At 41.6% G+C, this 22,030-nt stretch overlaps 1 protein-coding gene across 3 annotated transcripts in view; it reads left to right on the top strand.

Moving 5' to 3' along the window:
* Positions 1-22,030, top strand: part of LOC147132662 (uncharacterized) — a 62,018-nt gene that overhangs the window by 4,935 nt on the left and 35,053 nt on the right. For all 3 annotated transcript variants that reach the window (XM_086013912.1, XM_086013914.1, XM_086013913.1), the window contains exon 2: positions 14,671-15,600. In XM_086013912.1, the coding sequence (XP_085870038.1) occupies positions 14,671-15,600 (930 nt within the window). The remainder of the gene's footprint in view (positions 1-14,670; positions 15,601-22,030) is intronic.

The raw sequence follows: 22,030 nt of genomic DNA, 5'->3' as shown, positions 1-22,030 counted from the left end.
TGCTGGTGGGTGCAGAGACAACTTGCACTTTATACGTCTCTGCTCACCGTCTTCCACGGCGAACCCAAAATGTAAGCAAATAAGCTATTTCGACTTGCCTTGCTTGTTTACAAGTCGTTCCTGTGGCGCTTCGCGTTCCATTTTTAGGTCTGTTACTCTGTTAAAACTTTGAGTTGGAGCGTGTCCAGTGTGAATTGCCGGGTGCGTGGTACGGGCTGGATGGCTGGCTAGCTCGCTAGCTAGCAAGCTTGGAGAGGGCGACGCGGCGGAGTAACTCGTGAGCACATGCCTCAAAACAACTCAAGATTAGTATTAACCCTCATGCCAGATTGGACATATTTTGGACATATTTGATGGTTTCTTCTTTTACATCAAAGAGAAAGCATAGAAAAAAAATGCTAAGCATCTGAAATATCCCCCGGATTGCTAAAACAGGCAGACGTTCAAAATGGCACCGTGCCGGCATTACTAAACCATTGCATCTACGAGCTGATCAAGTTGAATGCTCATGACTTCAAATGTCCAAAATATGTCTCATTGACTCCCATTATAAAGCATGATTTTTGACACATGATGTGTTTTCTTGCATTTTCAATGATTACCCGATGAAAACATTGTGTGACGGGTCTACTAAACCGCGAAAATCTAAAATTACCTTTTTGGGTTGAGTCAAGTGACAATAGAAGGAGAACCATGATATCAATCAATCAATCAATCACATTTTGTTTATATAGCACTTTTCATACATAAAAATGCAACTCAAAGTGCTTTAAAACATTCAAAGCAAAACATAGAATTATCTTCAATCAAAAGAAAAGATAAATTATTTAAAAGTTGTTGAAAGCCAAACTAAAAAGGTGTGTCTTGAGCTTCCTCTTAAAAATATCAACAGTCTCTGCAGACCTGACGTCCTCTGGCAGGCTATTCCAAAGGTGAGGACCAAAACGGCTGAATGCAGCCTCGCCATGCATTTTGGTCCTCACCCTTGGAATAAATAAAAGGCCGGCGCCAGAGGACCTCAGGATCCGCGAGGGCTGGTATGATAAAAGCAAATCAGATAAATAAGATGGCCCAAGACCATTAACACATTTATAAACTAATAAAAGTACTTTAAAATCGATCCTGAAACACACAGGGAGCCAATGCAGCAATTTCAAAACTGGCGTAATGTGCTCCCGCCCTTGCATTTTTCAATGATTACAGAATGAAACTATGGTGTGACGAGTGTACTACGCAGTCATAGTATAAAATTGGTGTTGAGAGGGTGAACAGCCCTAATCCCCCAGGTGGCGCCAAGATAAGAACCTTCTGATTATGCTGGGGTCATCCCAGTAGTGTTTCTGCTTACGGGGTGACATTGGCTGCCATTTGCTAAATTTTGCTTTGCCTTTTGCTTTGCCTTTTCAGACGTGTGTAACTACACACACATATGTTCACACGCGTCAACCATGCGCGTGTGTGCAAGGGAATATGTGCGGTCGTATTGCGAAATGCTTTCTGCAAAACTGCACGTTTGTTGCATGCGTTGTAACAGATATGAATGTGTGCATGCGTGAACGCATGTGCACACGCATGCACATTCACACGCACGCCCACGCAAGACGTTCAGGCTTTGTGACCGTGTGTGTGAGTGCGCGTTCCTGATCAATTGGACAATTGTGACAAACAGTGTTTTACTGAAGTAAGAGTACTTATCAAATGTTCATGTGTGGATATGAATGTGCGTGCGTGAACGCATGTACACGTACACGCACACGCGCATGCAAACGTTCAGGCTTTTGTGACCGTGTGTGCGCATGCGTGCGCTTGCGTTTGAAGACGTGCAGTCTGCAGTGAGAACGTAAACAAAACGCACTTGTTCACTGAATGGTTCAGGGAATTTTAGTTTTAAAAATATATCAACTACAACCACGGCAAAGAGACTGTTGAGCACATGGACTAATTGTCAGAGTTTGTTATTATTGTCATAGTGCTTAATTCTGTAGTTGTTCGTTTGATTTACATGAATTCTGTTCTAAATTCTTCAGTTGTGATTCATTGTATTTTTTTAACCTTTCACGATTCAATTACCTTATATAACATTTCACTTTGATTTATAATATTTTAAAAAATATTTAAATATTCATAAATGACTTAGTTCTCATAGCACAATACTGCTTTTATTGTCCATAGAGGGCATCAAGAATAAATAAATACATACATAACAACTCTATATGTTTATGAATAGGTCTGATCCCCCTGAACATTTTGAGTGGTTGAAAGTAAAAAACTATTCAGAAATTACATAGTTATCACATTTCCAAGTGTCACCACGAGGGGGAGAACAATTGGGAAATCGCCCTCGTCAAAACAATGCGCATGCAGTATTTCAATTTTTTTTTTTTTTTGATATATACAGCATAGTTAGTTTTGCTATTAGCATACCACAGCTGCTGTGTCCATAAAGGCCATAAATAAATAAATAAAAACTATATATGTATGGAGGCGGCACGGTGGTCGACTGGTTAGCGCGTCCGCCTCACAGTTCAGAGGTCGTGGGTTAGATCCCGGCTCCAGCCTCCCTGTGTGGAGTTTGCATGTTCTCCCCGCCTGCGTGGGTTTCCTCCGGGTACTCCGGTTTCCTCCCACATTCCAAAAAACATGCATGGTAAGTTAATTGGACTGTCTAAATTGCCCCTAGGTGTGATTGTGAGTGCGGATGTTTGTCTCTGTGTGCCCTGCGATTGGCTGGCAACCAATTCAGGGTGTCCCCCGCCTACTGCCCAAAGACAGCTGGGATAGGCTCCAGCACGCCCGCGACCCTTGTGAGGATAAGCGGTATGGATAATGAATGAATGAATATATATGTATGGATAGGTCTGGTGCCACTGAACATTTTGAGTAGCTGAAAGTGAAAAAATATTCAGAAATGACTTAGTTATCACACGTCAATGCATTGTCCATTTTTTGGTCAAAATACCGCAAGAGGGGTAAAAAGGTGGAAATTGCCATTTTCAAAAATAGGGATATTCCCCACAAAAATTTTGGTTATGACTTTTTGACTTATTCAATGCTCTAATTATGTCATATGACGTATTCCAATTTGCTTTTTTTTTTTTTTTGATATATACAGCATAATTCGTTTTGCTATTAGCATACCACAGCTGCTGTGTCCATAGAGGCCATAAATAAATAAATAAATAAATAAAACTATATATGTATGGATAGGTCTGGTGCCAGTGAACATTTTGAGTGGTTGAAAGTGAAAAAATATTCAGAAATGACTTATTATCACACTTCAAAGTGTTGTCCATTTTTTGGTCAAAATACCGCGAGAGGGGTAAAAACGTCAACATGGCACGAGGGTTAATAATTGTTTTTTAAGATTATGCCAATTTTGTAATCGTGGAGTGTAATAATCGAAAATGTAATTGAATTTCGATTTATTGCACAGCCCTATGATGTAACATATACACACACAGAATACATGTGTTGAATAGACAGCCTATTTCCATAGCTCTTCGTGCTGGTGAGATTGCAACATGGGCTGGATATTAACATGCATGTGCATTTGGATAAGGCTCATCTGTTTCCCTCCCGTGTGCGGCTCTCAAATATGCGCGCTGCATTCAAAGAATGATACCAGTATCAATAAACAGCATCTGCGCTTCATTTGTTCGTACTCGGCGATGCCAATACCAGCATTTTAATGCGGTATCGGGATACTTGCCGATACCAGTATCGGTATCGGAACAACACTAATGGTTAGTATCAATGTAGATTCCATCTTATCTGGAGCACGCACACATGTTAGATTTGTTAGTTGGAACATGAGAGGGATGTATGATCCCATTAAGAGGTCTCAGGTTTTCACACAGTTGAAGCGCTTAAATTCTGCTATAGTGTTTCTACATGAGACTCATCTTCGGCTTGAGGATCACCATAGACTGCACTGTCCTTGAGTTAGCCAAGTCTTTCATTCTAGTTTTAATTCGAAGGCAAAGGGGGTTTCCATTTCAATTCACAAAAAAGTACAGTTTTCACCTTCTAAGGTTATTTCTGACACAAATGTCAGGTATTTGATAGTAGCTGGTAAGCAAATGCAACAAAAGATTTTGTTGGTAAACATATATGCCCCAAATTTTGATGATGCTATATTTGCTAACAGAGTGCTGGGCAGTCTTCCCTTCTTAAATACTCAGCAGGTAGTCTTTGGAGGAGATTTTAATTGCATTTTGATCCATCCTTGGATCGGTCTAGTCCCCGTAAAGTGACTCAGTCTTCTATGGCTAAAACCTTTTCTGATTTTATGATGGAGATGATGGAGAATGGGCTTGTGAGACCCATGGAGATACCGTAATCCTTCTGTAAAGACATTTTCTTTCTTTTCCAAGGTGCATCAATCATATTGTAGGATTGATCCTTTTTTTATTGATATTGCTCTTAATTCTTATATATATTTTTCTGAATATTCGGGCATCATAATATCTGATCGCGCTCCATTATTGTTGGACAATCACCAGGCTAATTACAAGTACAAAAGGTTCCTGCGGTGGAAAACGATCTATTATGAAAGCAAAACCCATCAGGGAAAAAAAATTCTGTGCAATGTAAACCTAACCTCTGCAGGTCACGATTCACGAGGCTGAGATAATATATGCTGAATGGTTGATACAAACATTGAAGTTTGTTCTTTGAGAGGCTCCCATTACTCTACAGCGATCCTGGCATAAATCACCTACTGCTAACAGTCGAACAGAAGTTGTCAGTAACGGTGGCAACGTAACATGGCTGCCCTCTGGCTTCAGCCGCGAGAGGCCAATTTCACATCACTTTTCATTGCAAACACTGGTAAGTGTAATATTTACATTGCAAACATTAGTCAGTGTAAATATTTACACTGCGTGGATTAGTTTACACAACTAGAGGGGTTTTCAGTGGACTTTGATCATTTGTAGCAATGGAGAAATACACAGAGACTTTCGATAGACATGCAAGTGCACAGTATGCTGGCAAATTGCATTTTAAATGAGATTTGGATCTGCATAAACTTGAACAGAAAGACTGGATTGTTGACCTGAGAGTACCAAGTGCGATGTTGATCTTTCCACCGTGTAGCTACTCCGGCCAAGAACCACGCTTTGTACTGATGTCCACAATCGTTTTATTGTGCATCCATTATTGAACATTGTGAAAACAAAAAAACAATACACATATCAACAATAATCTGTTACACCCTCGCTGTGCAAAGGAGAGATTCCGCCGTTCCTTCTTGCCTGCTGCTGTCAGACTCTTTAACAAGAACATTGTGTAGTCTCTACAAACTGGTGGACGTTAATGCAATTGTGCAGCCCTGCACCTGAGCTCATATCGTGCAATACCCAATATTCCCCACTACTGTAATACCGTGCAATACTCAACATTCCCCACTACTGTTAGTCTAGTTTTATTTTTATCCAATGCTGTTCCTTACATTTCACTACAGCACTGCAGCACTGTCACTTATATAGTATTTTTCCTCTGTACTATGTACAGGCCAAAATGAGTGTTTCTCATACTTTTTATGTAGATGTATGTTGGTGTGTATATACATGTGTATATACACATGTTACTGCTTATATTTACATAGGTTTGATCCCGAATGTTTGCCGTCAATGTTACACATTAATGGCTACATTATGCCGCCGTCCCTGTGTGACCTATATCTTTGCTGCTGTAACAATGAAAATTTCCCCACTGTGGGATCAATAAAGGCATTCTTATCTTATCTTCTTATCTTAAATATTTACAATATTCTGGTATACAAAAACATTCAATTAATAAACAATAAATAACATACCATGTGCACCTTGGTAACCAGTAGTAGATAAATCGAAGATAAGGTCCACCACGCAATATTACGCTTTCGTCTCTCTCTCCGCCGTCTTTCTCTGACTGTCTGGTTCTGCTGCGCCATCCGCCATACGTGACCCCAAACCGGAAGTGATTGTTCACAAAAATATTCCAAACAATAATTCGACCAAGTTTCAACAGAAAACAATAAACATCAAGGTTTATATTCAAACAAATACACATTCTTAAAATTCTAAACTCAAACAAATATTACAGATTTGAGTTGTCGTGGCAACCAATCGAAGGCAATACCACCGCCAGCTACACCACCCAAGCTCATTTTGTTGGCTAACGTGTTTTCTGAATCTGAGCCATGATTGGTCGTTGTGAGCAGTTGTGTTTCAGTCGACAGAAGACAAAATGGCCGCCCCCAGAGATGGCTAAAAACGAGTGCATTTTGCTGCTTAATTTATATTCCACAAACGCAAAATTAATCAGAATGCTGTGTTTCAACTAGTGGGCCTGCTGGGAACATATTTTTGAAAAAAATATGTTTGGGTTGACTTCCGCTTTAAGCATGTTTATTGAACAATGTTTCAGGTTTGCATAATGGTGATTTTTCTTTTTAAATCATTATTACAAGAAATCTTTGACAGTATACATCTCTGTTATAAAATTCTAACAAAAAGTTCAGGGAGCGCCCAGGACTGTCAGCATGTCTTAAAAAGGATAAAGCAAAACTTAAACTTAAACTTAAACAAACAATGTAGTTTTCTACAGTAAATGTCATGTCATGTCATCTTCCAAACCGCTTATCCTATATAGGGTCGCGGGGAGTTGCTGGAGCCTATCCCAGCCGTCAATGGGCGAAGGCAGACTACACCCCGAACTGGTCGCCAGCCAGTCGCAGGGCACACATAGACACTGTCACTGAGCGGCAATCGATCCCACGCTGCCCGCACACAACTCAGGCGTGTGTACCACTACACTATCAGCGGACATCTACAGTAAATGAAGATTTCAAAATGACAGAAATATTAAACTTTCACTTATCTTTTGTTTTGATTTCCACAGTTTTAAATTGATTTAATATCGGCCAGCAGAGTTTCAAAAAAGGCTGATGCCAATGTGAAAGAGAAGTGGGAAAGGGAAGGGAGGATTACTACCACAGGAGAGGAATGGACATACAGTATATATGTCACACACAGTGGACTACGACTGGGTCAAGCATCTGGCGTGAATTTTGCTGGAAGAACACAATGAGATTTTTTGTAACACCAGCACAGAAGAAATACCAGGGAACAGGAGATATGTGTTAGAGATGCGGAGATGGTGGGGCCAACCGTTTCCATATATTTTGGGAATGTGCTGTTATGAAAAAATATTGGTTGGACATTCATTATCATTTGCAAAATGTATTTCATATTGTTCTTCCCCTGTCCTTTAAATCGATGTAATGCTAGCGAGCGCAGGAGACAGGTTTTTAACCCCCTCACTGCTAGTCGGTTCTCTGATGCCTTTGATCGGTATTGTATTCCCTCTTCAAACACAGAGGGAACTCAGCACTTGGTTCCATTCATCCTGCCTTAACATTTTGGACTCTGTCGCTCCATTAAAAAATATGCAGCAAAAAAAACATTTTTATTCTCTGGCTTTTGATTTTGATCCGACCTGAGACTGGAAAAATATTTAGCTGTTTTCCGGTGTCTATTGTATATAGTGTTTTGTGTTAATTTATTGATTGCACTTGTATTATGGCTATTTTGCTGTTGTATGTTAACTAGTGCCACAATACCAAATTTCTGTTTCGATAACGGTACCAATAGGTATTTCAATCCATTTAGATACTTTTAGATATTTTTTGCAAACAGGTTAAACACTCAAATATCAATATTTTACTTTACTTTAAAACAGACTTCGGGAACAATAACTTTAATAGCTTTCTTGACTGACTATATTGGCAATTGATGCATCCAGATAAACTCTACAACTGCCCTGTTGAGCCTTTTAGCATCTTTGCTGTCCTTTGGGTACGTCATATGCTGTTGAAAGACATCTTGGAGAGTAGGTTGCTTCTGAGTGGGTGGTGTCACCCTCTCTGAGCCACTAGCACTAGACTTCTGTTGTTGGTGGAGAGAGAGAAGACACAATATTTCAATTAACATGATCATTTTGATTTGAATATCATTGCTTTATTTTACTTGTTCTTGTTATTCAAAGGCTTTGTGTTTTGAAACCATTCATGAAACATTTAATGGATATAACTAGAAAAATAAATTGAGGCTCATGATATCATCTAGGATAGGATTAGATACTGTGGGCTAATAAAATGTTTTACAAAAACGCCTTTCAATATAATATTTAATTTATATAATGTTTGTGCCTTAATTGGTTATTTAAATATTTTAAGAATGTAATTACATTTTTTAAAATATATTTGATGTATTTATTAATTATGGACATGTTCAGGGATTGAAACTGTCTTTTTGGTAATAACTGGCAAGTAGACTAGACAAGCAGGTTTTTTTCTTTTTCTCACCAGACAATACGGTAATATAAAATTGGCATTTGTTAGAATTACTTATTCGTAAGTTGGTCTGTCTAAATTGATTTTCAAACAAAGCAATCACATTGTGTCTCTTCACAATATTTTATTAATAGCTTGTACACAAGAAAGATATGATGGACTTTACTTTTTTTAAAAAAAATTTTAGACCACTGGTCTTCATAAATTACCATATTTTCATGACTATAAGGGGTACTTAAAAGTTATATATTTTTTTTTCCGGGGGGAAAATCCACCCTGTCCGCGCCGGGGGTGGGGTGGGGGGATGCGGGGCTGAACGATTGGTGAACGATTCTTTTTGATGAACTGATTCTAATGAGTCCGCTGATAGTGTAGTGGTACACACGCCCGAGTTGTGTGCGGGCAGCGTGGGATCGATTCCCGCTCAGTGACAGTGTCTATGTGTGCCCTGCGACTGGCTGGCGACCAGTCCGGGGTGTAGTCTGCCTTCGCCCGTTGACGGCTGGGATAGGCTCCAGCAACTCCCCGCGACCCTGTATAGGATAAGCGGTTTGGAAAATGACATGACATGACATGATTCTAATGATTCAGTTCACTTAAAAAAACTGTTCGATCACTAGTTCGACGAGTAAAAATTCAAACCGCAGTGACAGACATTCGTGTAACTTTAGGATGAGCAATCGATTGGAGATATAGAGATCTCCTTTTTGGCCAATCAGCATCTTCGTTTTGAGCACATGACACAAGCTACCCGGAAAAAAAGTGTTATCTCCTAAGCAGCTCTTAACACTTATAACACCTTTCATTAACCTTTGTGGTACAAGCCATCGGGCCAGGGAGGGATGGAAAAGAGCTTCCTTTCAAATTTAGGAAAGGACAGTGTACTTTTAGCAACGTATCAAAACAAAGCGCCGTAGTCAGTACTTCTCGATTTTGGTTGTTTTTTTTCTACCCATAACACCAATTGAACTCCATGCCTTAGACATTACTGACACCTAGGGGTAGAATGAGTGCACAGCATGTATCCGTAGACAGTGGGCCTGACCCGATGGCTTGTACCACAAATGTTAATGAAAGGTGTTATAAGAGTTAAGAGCCGCTGAAGAGATCTCTGTAGCTGCAATCGATTGATCATCCTTAACGTTCCCATATGCCTGTCACCGAGTTTTGAATTTTTACTCATCGACCCGAATGTGAGCATATCCAGCATTGAATTTCAGTGAGGTGCACTTTTTTTGAGGAATTAAAAATGCATTTTACAGTCTTACATTCACTTTCAAGTTTATTGGGTTACAGTTTCTAACAAAAAAAATTAAATTCAGATCAACAATTCAGATTCAAAATAAAGAATAAATATAAAGTTTATGTAATTCAAATTCAATTTTTCAATTCAATAATTCAGTTTTCAATTCAAATATTCAAGTTAAGTAATTCACATTCAACTCAACAATATTCAGATTCAGTTTCTAGTTTCAGCCCATATATTACTTTGTTACTACCTTTATTACTGTACCGTGTTACAAAAGTGACGCGTTACCCCCAACACTGTTGATAATCACACAGAACAGCACATGTGGACTAATCGACTTGGGCAACATCACTTTAGCAACATTCGTCTTTTCATTCTTCAACTAGTTTGCAAAAACTGCAAATGTCAGTGAATAAGTATCATTAGGGGGCGATTTTGCCGTCCAAGTTGTCAATAAGCACGTGAAACACAAGGGCTCGTTTGCGATTCTCAACTGACTGCAATAAATTGAGAATATTAAATTAAGTAAAATAACACGATTAAAAAAAAGAGACTATTATGACAGCAGTACTCAAACCCAATGACGCAAAAATGGCACGTCCTCGGTGGAGCCGCCGCGCTTCTCACTAGCCTACGAGCCGTCACACTTCCGAGGGTAGAGCTGGTAGCTGAAGGCCTTCTCAGACTACACAACTTTTTTGTCATTCACGATGGTCACGCTGTCAGACTACCTGATAATATCGTTCTGTCTTGGACCGGGCTCTCGAGACATCACATTACAAGTCTGTCATTGACTCGACCCCGCCCAATCGTTGCGCACTTCTGTCTCGATTCTGTCCATCGGCGCTGTCCGTCGGGGACAAGCAGCTGTGTTGTCATGTCGATGGAGGCATTATACGCGTGTACATTTGTTCTCTGCTCTGAAAAGGCAAAAAAAAAAAAAAAAAAAGAGAGAGAGACTATGGACCTGTTCCTGGATGGTGGGGAGAGGGCTGTATGGACTGTTTATTCTCCAAAAAGAACTTGACACACACCACGTTTCCTAATCAGCTACTGGCTTTGCAGTTAGAAAATTGTCACTGTCCTGTGAAAAACATTTACCGTATTTTCACGACTATAAGGCGCACTTAAAAGTCTAAAATTTTCTCCAAAATCGGCGGTGTGCCTTATAATGCAGTGCGGCCTATGTGCGCACCGAGTTCCAATATCTGTGAATGTTATGGGAGCACTTGCTGCCAACATGCTGGTTATATAGAGAAAAGGCGGACGTGAATGAGGACATGCGGACGTTAAAGGGAGAAGGGTGGGCGTCACAGAGGACGCCAAAGGCACGCCCTAGTAGGTAGTGCCGTTATATGCATTCATTGTGCATAACAACATTGAAAATCTATACATCCTGTTAAAGTGTGGGTATTTTTAATAAAAAACACGTCCAGCTTCTTTGCTTTAGCCCAACTCGGTCGGCATTTATTCGAAAATGCAGTTTATCAGCGTCAACAACCTGTTACACATTCGGCTTCCACTCTCTCAACAGTGCATGATTGCCCCCTATTGGCGTAACTGATAACAACAATAACAACAACAACATATCAAATTGTTACACATCCCGGCAAGAACCACCGTGGCTCAGCACCTTCCGGCGGATTACAAGGAAAAGCTGGCATTCTTCCGCTCCTACTGTAGTAAAAACATTGCCGACAAACGCATCCGGGCCAACCACCAGCATGGCCGCTCACGTTTGACATCCCGGTGAACCACACTGTGGAGAAGAAGGAGACCAGCGCGGGAGCGATACGTACAACGGGACACGAGAAGTCTGCTTTTACTGTTGTGCTTGGTTGCCATGGTAATGGATTGAAACTGCCACCTATGGTGATTTTTAAGTGCAAGATGCTACCGAAAGAAAAGTTTCCGGCCAGAGTCATCATCAAGGCCAATCAAAAGGGCTGGATGAACGAGGAGAAAATAAGAGAGTGGCTGACTGCGGGTGATTTTCCCTAAGTACTGTATTTATTTCTACCTCATACCTAATCGCTTCACTGTATAAATGCCCTGACACGCTGGACCACATTTACTTCCGCAAACACAACATCGGGGGTGACGTCGTCTCGCATGCAGGTCACTTTTGTGACGCAATCTGTTCATACAGCAGGCAAGACTGAGGTCGCATCTAACATGTAATATGAACGTTTACACAAAAAAATCAAAATTGAGCATTAAGACCTGCGGTGTGAAACTAGCCAAAGCGACCGGATGTTTGTTCCACACGTCACCGTCGCTAATCTGTGACTCCATGCGCGCCCATCTCACAGCCGCTGTGAAAAACCGAGTGAAGCAAATGAACTCCGAGTTTGCCATTATTCCTGGAGGGTTAACAAATGAACTCCAACCACTGGACATCGGTGTAAATAGGGCGTTCAAAGTTAAATTGCGAGCGATGTGGGAGTGACGTATGACGAATGGCGAACACAGCTTCATAAAGACTGGGAGGCAGCGCTGGGCAAGTTACGCCACAAATTGTGAATGGATTGTGGATGCTTGGGCTAAAGTGTTCGCTTGCACTGTTGTGCGAGCTTTCGCAAAAGCCGGCATTGTTTCTGAGGAGCCGCACGGCAACGAGACTGACTCGGACAATGATGAAAGCGAACCTAGCGTGTTTAATGGAGAGTTTGCCCAGCTTTTCGTTTCGGACACCGAAGATAAGGACTTTGATGGATTTGTGGATGAAATAGCACCCGTAATCGCTCACATTTGGCAAATAAAACATCTTCATTTCACCCCCTGGACATGTTTGAGCTCTTTGTATGTCAGCTACTGAAAGTTTACGACTGGGCTGGGAGGAGCTTTATACTAATTTCATTGACATCATAGTGTAGTGAACTGGTGAACAACATTATCACCTGTCGTTCTTCACAGAAGTCGCGGAACAAATTTGCATGGTTGTCCTTCAAATGTTTGGACTAATTTGACATGTTGCCTCCCTTCGCGAGGCAGACTTTGAAGCACTTTGTAGCACAGAAGCACTGGCTCGCCTTTGTCATTCGGTTTGAACCCGAAGTACTTTCACACCGTACTTCGGGTCCCCGTTTTAGCAACGAGTACGGGCTGTGTTCCTCGTGGTCTTCCACCTGCTTTGTCTGCGCGACTTCACTTTCACTCTGCCTGTGAGCATAAGGAGGCGGAGGCGCATGGGCAACTACGTCACACTTGCGCTTAAAAAGACAGGCTCCAATTTACCAATTCATTCACATTCAATAAAATGAAATAAAAGTACCGTTTGTTTTTAAATGCAGGTATAGTACCGTTTTAAAAACTCCAATTTTGTGATACTATACTGATTCTGGTATACCGTGCAACCATAATGTAAAGTGTTTTGTTACAGCTGTAGCTGTTGTGAAATGTGCTATTCAAATAAAATTGTATTGTATTGTATAAGCCACCTGCCCTAACTATTGTTTGTACTATTCACGTGCTGTGAGGGCCAACTTCAAAATAAAGCATTGATGTACATGTATTTTTTAGAAGGATTTTGCGCCTCGTATTACTCTAGTGTTTATTAGGGATGAAACAAATCCCTGAGTAATTTGGGTACCTCGATTTATTAAAATAAAAAATGCTCAAGGCATTTTTTTCTGCCTCGGGTACCCCCTTATTTGCATTCACACCGTCAAGAACTACTCAAGCTAACCGCAAGCAGGACAATAACATGCCGGAAACATGGTAAGAAGGCCAACTTTCAAATAAAGCTTGTTTCAAAAAGCTCACCTTACCAAATAATTTATGGAAATCAATGCCTAGGTACGTGTTTATTTTGAAGTTGTTCCCGGTAGCATGTCGCCGCGTAACGGCTGACTTGACTGTCTTCCAGACGGTTTGGGGCCGTTTGCCATCAAAAACTATTGCTGCCGACTCAACAACAACACAACACAAGAAATAATGTTCAATCGTCAATTAAGGGCACTAAAAAAACAACTTCATTACACTGATCAATGTTGCCAGCTTTGCGACTTTATAGCTATATTCAGCGAGTTTTCAGACCCCTCAAGCAACTCTTGAAAAAACGACTAGCGACACAACTTTCAACTTTTTCTGGTGTTATTGTGCTGGCGAGCGCTAGCAGCATTCAAGTGCTGGCAAGAGCCGTTGGATTACCTTTCAAAGGCAGTAGACGTGAACGACGCCGCACACACTGGGGCTGAGAGCCTGACACAGTTTACAGTTTTAACTGATCACTTTTTAACAAACCATGCTCAGTAAAGTGTGTTTTTTAGCTGGCAAAATCGCTACTGGCCTCCTATGTCACGTAGTCTCATAGCCCAAAATCTTATCATAGACCAAATGAAATTGAAATCGCAATTTCAGTCAGAAAAATCGCGATACAATCCATCCATCCATTATCTGTACCGCTTCTCCTCACAAGGGTCGCGGGGCGTGCTGGAGCCTATCCCAGCTGTCTTTGGGCAGTAGGCGGGGGACACCCTGAACTGGTTGCCAGCCAATCGCTGGGCACACAGAGACAAACATCCGCACTCACAATCACACCTAGGGGCAATTTAGAGTATCCAATCAACTTACCATGCATGTTTTTGGAATGTGGGAGGAAACCGGAGTGCCCGGAGAAAACCCACGCAGGCACGGGGAGAACATGCAAACTCCACACAGGGAGGCCGGAGCCGGGATCGAACCCACGACCTCTGAACTGTGAGGCGGACGTGCTAACCAGTCGACCACCGTGCCGCCCATCGCGATACAATTTTTTCCTAAAATCATTCAGCCCTACCGTAGTGTACAGTCGACCTTCGAGCTCTGGCTTTTTTTGCGTATGCCATTATAATGCCATTTATCCATGCATTTATGATTTATCACGACTTCTGGTGCCCTGGCTCCTCTTTAGTGCCGCCGCCCTCCTCTCCCGCATGCAACAGTCAATAGCACCCGTGCGTAAACTCGCGCTAATAAATGGACCGAACCGAACGCAAGAGGACCGAACCGAACATGCCATACCGAAACGTATTAATACACCCACGTGTACCATTACACCCCTAATGAACGATAATACCATGTGACTTAATGTGTCTTGCAGACATCAGTGGAGATGTTCCTTCTGAGTGGCAAGAGCCAGATCCCCCACCCATTAAAGAGGAAGAGGAGGACGAAGCGGTCCCCCACTTTAAAGAGGAAGAGGAGCAGCAATCCCCTTACATTAAAAAAGTGGAGGAGCCAGAGCACCCTTGCATGAAAGAGGAAGGACAGGAGCTCGCCCTTATCAAAGAGCAGCAGGAGGATATTTGCAAGTTGCCATCGATTGGTGTTCGTTTGAAGAAAGATGAAGATCAGAATGAGGCAAGCAGATGGGCGGAGCCTCCAATCAGCAGTTCATGTCAACACATGATAGCAGATGGCCTCTTAGCTCCACTATCCGATAGTGACGACACGTTGTCAGATGCTCCTCACGCTGCTGCTGCTACGGATGATGAAGAGTCTGAAGGTGATATGACGTGTCACTCTGACAACAAACCCTGCAAATATCCTCAGTGTGGCAAAACATTTGCTTATAAGAGCCATTTGAAACAATGCATGACAATGCACACTGGTAAGAAACCTTTTGCCCGCTCTGTTTGTGGCAAAGGATTCTCTTCGAAGGGAGTCTTAGAAAGACACACACGAACACACACTGGGGAGAGACTTTTTGCCTGCTCAGAGTGTGGCCAAAGATTCTCACAGAAGGGAAGCATAAACCTACACATGAGAACTCACACTGCTGAGAAACCATTTGTCTGCTCAGTTTGTGGCCAAGGATTCTCTTGGAAGGGAGACTTAAAAAGACACACAACAACACATACTGGGGAGAGACCTTTTGCCTGCACAGTTTGCGACCAAACATTCTCTCAGAAGGGAAACTTAAAAGTACACACCAGAACTCACACAGGTGAGAAACCCTTTGCCTGCTCAGTTTGTGGCCAAAGATTCGCTCGGAGCACACACTTGAAAGGACATACAAGAACCCACACTGGTGAGAAGCCTTTTGCTTGCTCAGTTTGTGGCCAAAGATTCTCTCGGGACACACACTTGAAAGGACACATAAGAACCCACACTGGTGAGAAACCTTTTGGCTGCTTAGATTGTGCCCAAAGATTCTCTCGAAAGGAAAGCTTAAAAAAACACACAAGAACTCACACTGGGGAGAAACCTTTTGCCTGCTCAGTTTGTGGACAAACATTCTCTCGGACCACACCCTTTAAAAGACACACAAGAACCCACATTTTTCAGAAACATTTTGCTTGCTCAGGTTGTGGTCAAAGATTCTCTCGGAAGGGAAGCTTAACACACACAATCAACTACACTGGGAAGAAAAGGAAGCTTAAACGTACACACAAGAAACCACACCAGTGAGAAACCTTTTGTCTGCTCAGTTTGTGTTTCATTCAGAAGGAAAACTTAAAAATACAAGAAAACACACTGGGGAGAAACTTTTGCCTGCACAAACTGCAGCCAAAGATTTTCTCACAAAGAAAACTTTAAAACACACACAAGAACCCACACAGGTGTTAAACCTTTTGTCGGATTAGTTTGTGGTCAAAGATTCTCTCGCTAGGAAGACCAAAAAAGGCACACAAGATCATACACTGTGGAGAAAATGTTTGTTTGCCATTTGTGGTCATCAAAGATTCTCTGAGAAGAGAAGCTAAAAAAAAATACACAACACACACACACTGTTCAGAATCATTTTGCCTGTATATCTATCCACCCATTTACCAAACTACTAATCTTCACAATGGTCACAGGCATGCTAGAGCCCCAACCGTCCCCGTGCAGTAAGCGGGTTGCCCCCTGAACTGGTTCCCACGCAATCGCAGTCCACACATAGACAAACATTCTAACATTCACTCTTACAAGTACTCTTTTAAATTGTCCCAATTTCGAGTTTTCAAGTAACCTACCATGCATGTTATTGGTATGTGGGAAAAAAACGGAGTACAGGGAGAAAAAACACAAAGGCCGGAGCCCGGATTTGAACCTGCCATCTCTGTACTGTGAGGCGGACATGCTAATCAGTCCTCACGTGCCGCCCTTTATCTGCACAGTTTATGGAAAAAGATTCTCTCAGATGTCAGGGCATTCTGATAAATATTGCGTTTGTGGAATAAGTGTTAATCCACTTGTTTTTAGCCATCTAGTTTTTAGCGGCCATTTTGTCTTATGTCGACTGAAAATGACGACCAATCACGGCTCAGCCAGAGATTGCTAAAAACAAGTGGATTAACACTTATCCCACAAATGCAATATTTATCAGAATGCCCTGATTCAACTAGTGGGCTCGCATAGAACATATTCTTGAAAAAAATATGTTTGCACTGACTTCCTCTTTGAGAATAACAAGTGGGTAGTTCAGATGAGCAGTGATCAATGAGGTTTTCGCCTCTCATCTGAGCAGGCGTCATCATTTTATGCTCCAAGGATAATTCTATTGTATATGTACCTTCTTACGGCAATGAAATTTTGTTTCTTTCTCTACAGCAGTGAGAAGCTGATATTTTAGTTGTAATGAATTCGATAATATGGTGAGTTGTCATCAGTGTTATAATAATTTTGGATTTTGCATCATAGTTCATTTTATTTTAAATCGAATTTTGAGTTTTGAATTTAGTTAGCTATAATTAGTTTTCCAAGTGGGTATGTTAGTTTTTATTCATTTTTTAATGCTTTGCTATATTTTTGTTGTTATTAGTCTTACTATTGGTTTTAGTTTTTTATCACGGTTAAATAAGGTCATATTGATTGGATGGGTGATAGATGTACAGATACATAGATGGATAGATGTAAAATGCTTGTGATTTATTTAGCCTTTTCCTTATTCCTTATTTTTTCCTCATCCAAACCAAAAAAAGGAGAGTGCAGTACTTGTTACCTTGCATCACATTTTGGGTTAGGTGCAACGTCATCTGGTAGCGCTTTTGAATTTGCTGCCACCAAATGATGTAGTTTGCTTCAGGACAATGTTTTAATATTCAATTTTGTTTTTGTTAACTATATTGTCCTTGGTTGTGACTGGATCACCCAGAGACGTCACATGTGCGTGACACACGCACAAACGATTTTTGATACTGCCTACACAAATACTTCTTGGGATTGATTTTGAAAGGATTACACCGCATCGTTTGGGAGCAACCAGAGACGTGCGGTGAGGTTCATGACTGCTGAGGCACTACTTCCCTGGAGTCAGATATAAAAAACATGAACCCAAAAAGAGATGAGCCCTATATTTCAATTTGGCCTTCATTGAATTGCGTCAAATAAGGTCAGGATTGAATATTTGTTTTCAAAGCTTTTAATTATGTTTCAATTGATTCTTCACTGTTCAGCAATGTAAAAGTAAGAAAAACAAGAATGTTTAACCCTTATGACGTATTTGTCCATTTTTTGGCTTTTTGATGTCTTTCATGTGTTACCATCATAGAAAAAGCATAGAAAAAAACTCTACGGAGCTGAAATTACACACAGTATGTTAAAATACATTAAGGGTCAACATGGCACCAAGCTGTAATCTCTACACCACTGCATTTGGGAGTACACATTTTTAGCCCCTTATTCACGGAAATGTCCAATTTTTTGGCACATTGACTCCCATTATAAACACCAATTTTCAATACACTGTAAACCTGATGTTTTGTAATGAATTTCCCGCGATAGCCAAACAAATCCCTTCACAGGCGACTGAATTACATGGGGAAAATATATATTTGTGAGTTTACACCTCTGAACCACCACTTGGCGCCAGAGACTAATGAATGATTTTCCTGGTTCAGTAAGGGCTCTTCATTAAAGTCACTATAGCTGCATGTAAAAAAAAATCCATAACTGCTTACATTGCCAGAGGAGGTGTGTGTGTGTGTGTGTGTGCATGTGTGTGTGCGCGCACATTGAACGTGCACATGCGTGCGCGTGCACGCGCGCTACACGTCAACGCGCATTATGCATGCATACAATGCAAGCGTGCATCTTCACGCGTGTTCGCGCATGCACATGCAGTATTGCAGTGCTTTGGATGGAAGCATTGCATTGCAGTGCAAATATTATTTGAAATCCAACACTTTTCATTGGTCGAGAGATCCGCCTTTACGAGTATTCACGTGTGGGAGGGGTTATCACTTAAAAAGTGCTCTTGTTGTTTGAATCTCAACTCTTACTGGTCTGCGTTTGAATTTTTTTTGTCCTCCTATTGGATCAAATCATTTTCATGTCAATATATATGTTGGACTGCTCATCTTGCGTTACTTCTCGGAACTGACACTAAGCGATGGCAAGATACTATTCACTCGAGGAAGCTCGGCGCTCCATTATGGAGGAAGAAGATGATTTAACAGACTCATCTTTCGTGGAATCAGCGGAAGATTCAGATTTTTCCACTGAAAACGATTCAGATGAGGACTATGAGGAGGAGGAAGAGCAGGACGGGGACGAGGACGAGGAGGAGGAGAATGAGGACAACGAGGAGAACGAGGACATGGTGCAGGAGGAACACGAGGAAGAACACGAGGTGTGGCCCGTCTAAAAATGAAAAAATGTTGTGGTCGCCGAACCACGAAGTGGCGCGACATTTTGTCCCCCCTCCAATCCCCACCTCCGGGCCAATGTTAACGTGGTCGCCAGAATCAGCAACCCAGAGACAGCTTTCCAACTGTTTTTCACCAAGGAGATGGTTCAAATGATTGTTGACCTTACCAATTTGCAAGGAATGAGGACCATCACTGGTTGGTCAACTCTCACCTTGCAGGAGATGCATGCGTATATGGGGCTGCTGATCTTGGCTGGGATGTACCGGTGCAAACATGAGGCTACGGTCAGCCTCTGGGACAGGATGATGGGACGTCCTGGCTTTTCCGAGACAAAGTCACACAACAGGTTCTCACAAATCAACCGTGCCCTCCGGTTTGACCATAAGCTGCGCATGTCACAGCGGCATCATGCTTCGAAGTTGTCCCCAATTTCGGAGCGTGGAACAGACGGCTGCAGAATATGTACAACCTCGGCCGGGACGTTTGTGTGGATGAGCAGCCCGTCTCATTTCGGGGCCGCTGCTCATTCAAGCAGTACATGCCTTCCAAACCGGCGAAATATGGCTTGAAGATTTGGGCACTGTGTGACACCGCCACGTCATACGCATGGGAGCTGGAGGTCTATACCGGCAAGGCTCCAGGCATGCAGCGGGAGACCAATGTGGGCATGCGCGTCGTTTTGCGGCTGTGCGCAGACTTGGAGGGTCACACCGTGACAGTAGACAATTTGTTTTGTTCAATTCCCCTGGCTCAAGAATTTGCCCCCAAAAAAATGGCTCTCGTCGAGACAATTAGGCGCAACAAGCCTGATATCCCCCCACAGCTCCTGCAGATGAGAGGCAGAGATCCTCTGACGAGCTTGTCTGCCTTTGCCCCCAAAATGACAACCGTGCATCGTACATCCCAAAAAAAGAGAAAAACGTCCTGGTGTTCAGCACAAAGCATAGAGACCCAGAGGTGGTGGAGGGAGAAAAGAGGAATCCCAGGATAATACTGGATTACAACAAATGCAAGGGTGCAGTCGATCACCTCGACCAGGTAAGCACAAGTTTGACCAATATAAAAGATGTCTTGTCCTCTGATGTAATCTGATGTTTTTTCTATGTTTTGATTTTGCAGGCATGTAACACGTACTCCACCGGTCGGCGGTCCATAAAGTGGCCCCTGCGGCTTTTTTTCCACATGTTGGACGTCTCTTCTTTCAATGGATTTGTTTTATTCACAAACGTTAACCAGGGTGGAACCGGGGCAAAACAAACAAACGTAGACTTTTTTTGAAAGAAGTTGGACTTGCACTAATTGCACCTGAAATTAAGCGCAGAGAGCGGCGTGCTCAAGCAGAGGGTTCCCAGCAGGAGGGCCACAGGGGGGCCCTCACCAAAGAGAAAGCAATGTGCCTATTGAAAAAGCCATTAAGGGCATCAAACGTTTGTGCGGAATGTGGCATGCCTATATGCCGCCAGCACATGAGAGCGCTGTGTTGTAATTGTTAAAAAAAAAAGAAGTGTTCTTGTTCCTGTTTTAGTATTTGTTCTTCTTGTTGTACTAGTTTGTTCAGTAGTTGTTCTTTGTTTTATTCATATAAATTCAGTTATGTTTTCATAGTTGGGTTGTGACTTTGACCTTTTCAAGGTTCTAATTACCCTGTATAACATTTTCTACTCTGATACACACACGATACACAATATAGGGCATATGTCAAGTTACGGTCATAACACTATGTTATTTTTGTAGTCTATTAATGGCATTTTAAAAAAATGACAAAAAACTATATGTATTGGTAGCTAAGGTACCCCTGAACATTTGAGTGTCATGTCATGTCATCTTCCAAACCGCTTATCCTATATAGGGTCGCGGGGAGTTGCTGGAGCCTATCCCAGCCGTCAATGGGCGAAGGCAGACTACACCCCGAACTGGTCGCCAGCCAGTCGCAGGGCACACATAGACACTGTCACTGAGCGGGAATCGATCCCACGCTGCCCGCACACAACTCAGGCGTGTGTACCACTACACTATCAGCGGACAACATTTGAGTGGTTGTAAGTAAAAAGTAAAAAAAAAAGAAAAATCAGAAATGACTTGGTTCTAACATCTCATCTCAAGCGAGTCATTTTGGGACAAATGGCATTTTATGTAAAAGTGCCATTGTCAAAAATAGGGACATTAAAAAAAAAATCTTAAATCTTATTTCCAATTTCGATTTTTTTAATATATATATACAGCATAGTTAGTTTTGCTATTAGCATACCACAGCTGTTATTGTCCATAAAGGGCATGTAAAAAGATAAAATAATAATAAACTATATATGTACGCGTAGCTCTGATCCCCCTGAACATTTTGAAGTGAGAAAACAATCAGAAATGACGGTTGTTTCACCTCAAAAGCAGAGCCATTTTTTGGACGAAATACAGCATAAAGGGGTATTTTATGTACAACTGCCATTGTCAAAAATAGGGACATTCAAAAAAAATCTTTTGTTATGACTTATTGACTTATTCAAAGCTCTAGTTAGGCCATATGAAATATTACAATTTGAATTTTTTGGGGGATATATACTGCATAGTTAGTTTTGCTATTAGCATACCACAGCTGTTATTGTCCATAGAGGGCATAAGAAAATAAATAAATAAAACTATATATGCATGGATAGGTCTGGTGCCAATGAACATTTTGAGTGGTTGAAAGTGAAAAAATATTCAGAAATGACTTATCACATTTCAAAGTGTTGTCCATTTTTTGGTCAAAATAGCGTGAGAGGGGTAAAAACGTCAACATGGCACGAGTGTATATTTACGCATAGCTCTGATCCCCCTGAACATTTTGAGTGGCTGGAAGTGAAAAAAACAATCAAAAATGACAAAGTTATCCATCCATCCATCCATCCA

The sequence above is a fragment of the Filicampus tigris genome, chromosome 18 (assembly GCF_054856515.1).
Source record: "Filicampus tigris isolate MCC_2025a chromosome 18, RoL_Ftig_1.0, whole genome shotgun sequence".
NCBI lineage: Eukaryota > Metazoa > Chordata > Actinopteri > Syngnathiformes > Syngnathidae > Filicampus > Filicampus tigris.
This window is presented reverse-complemented; position numbering and strand designations above follow the sequence as displayed.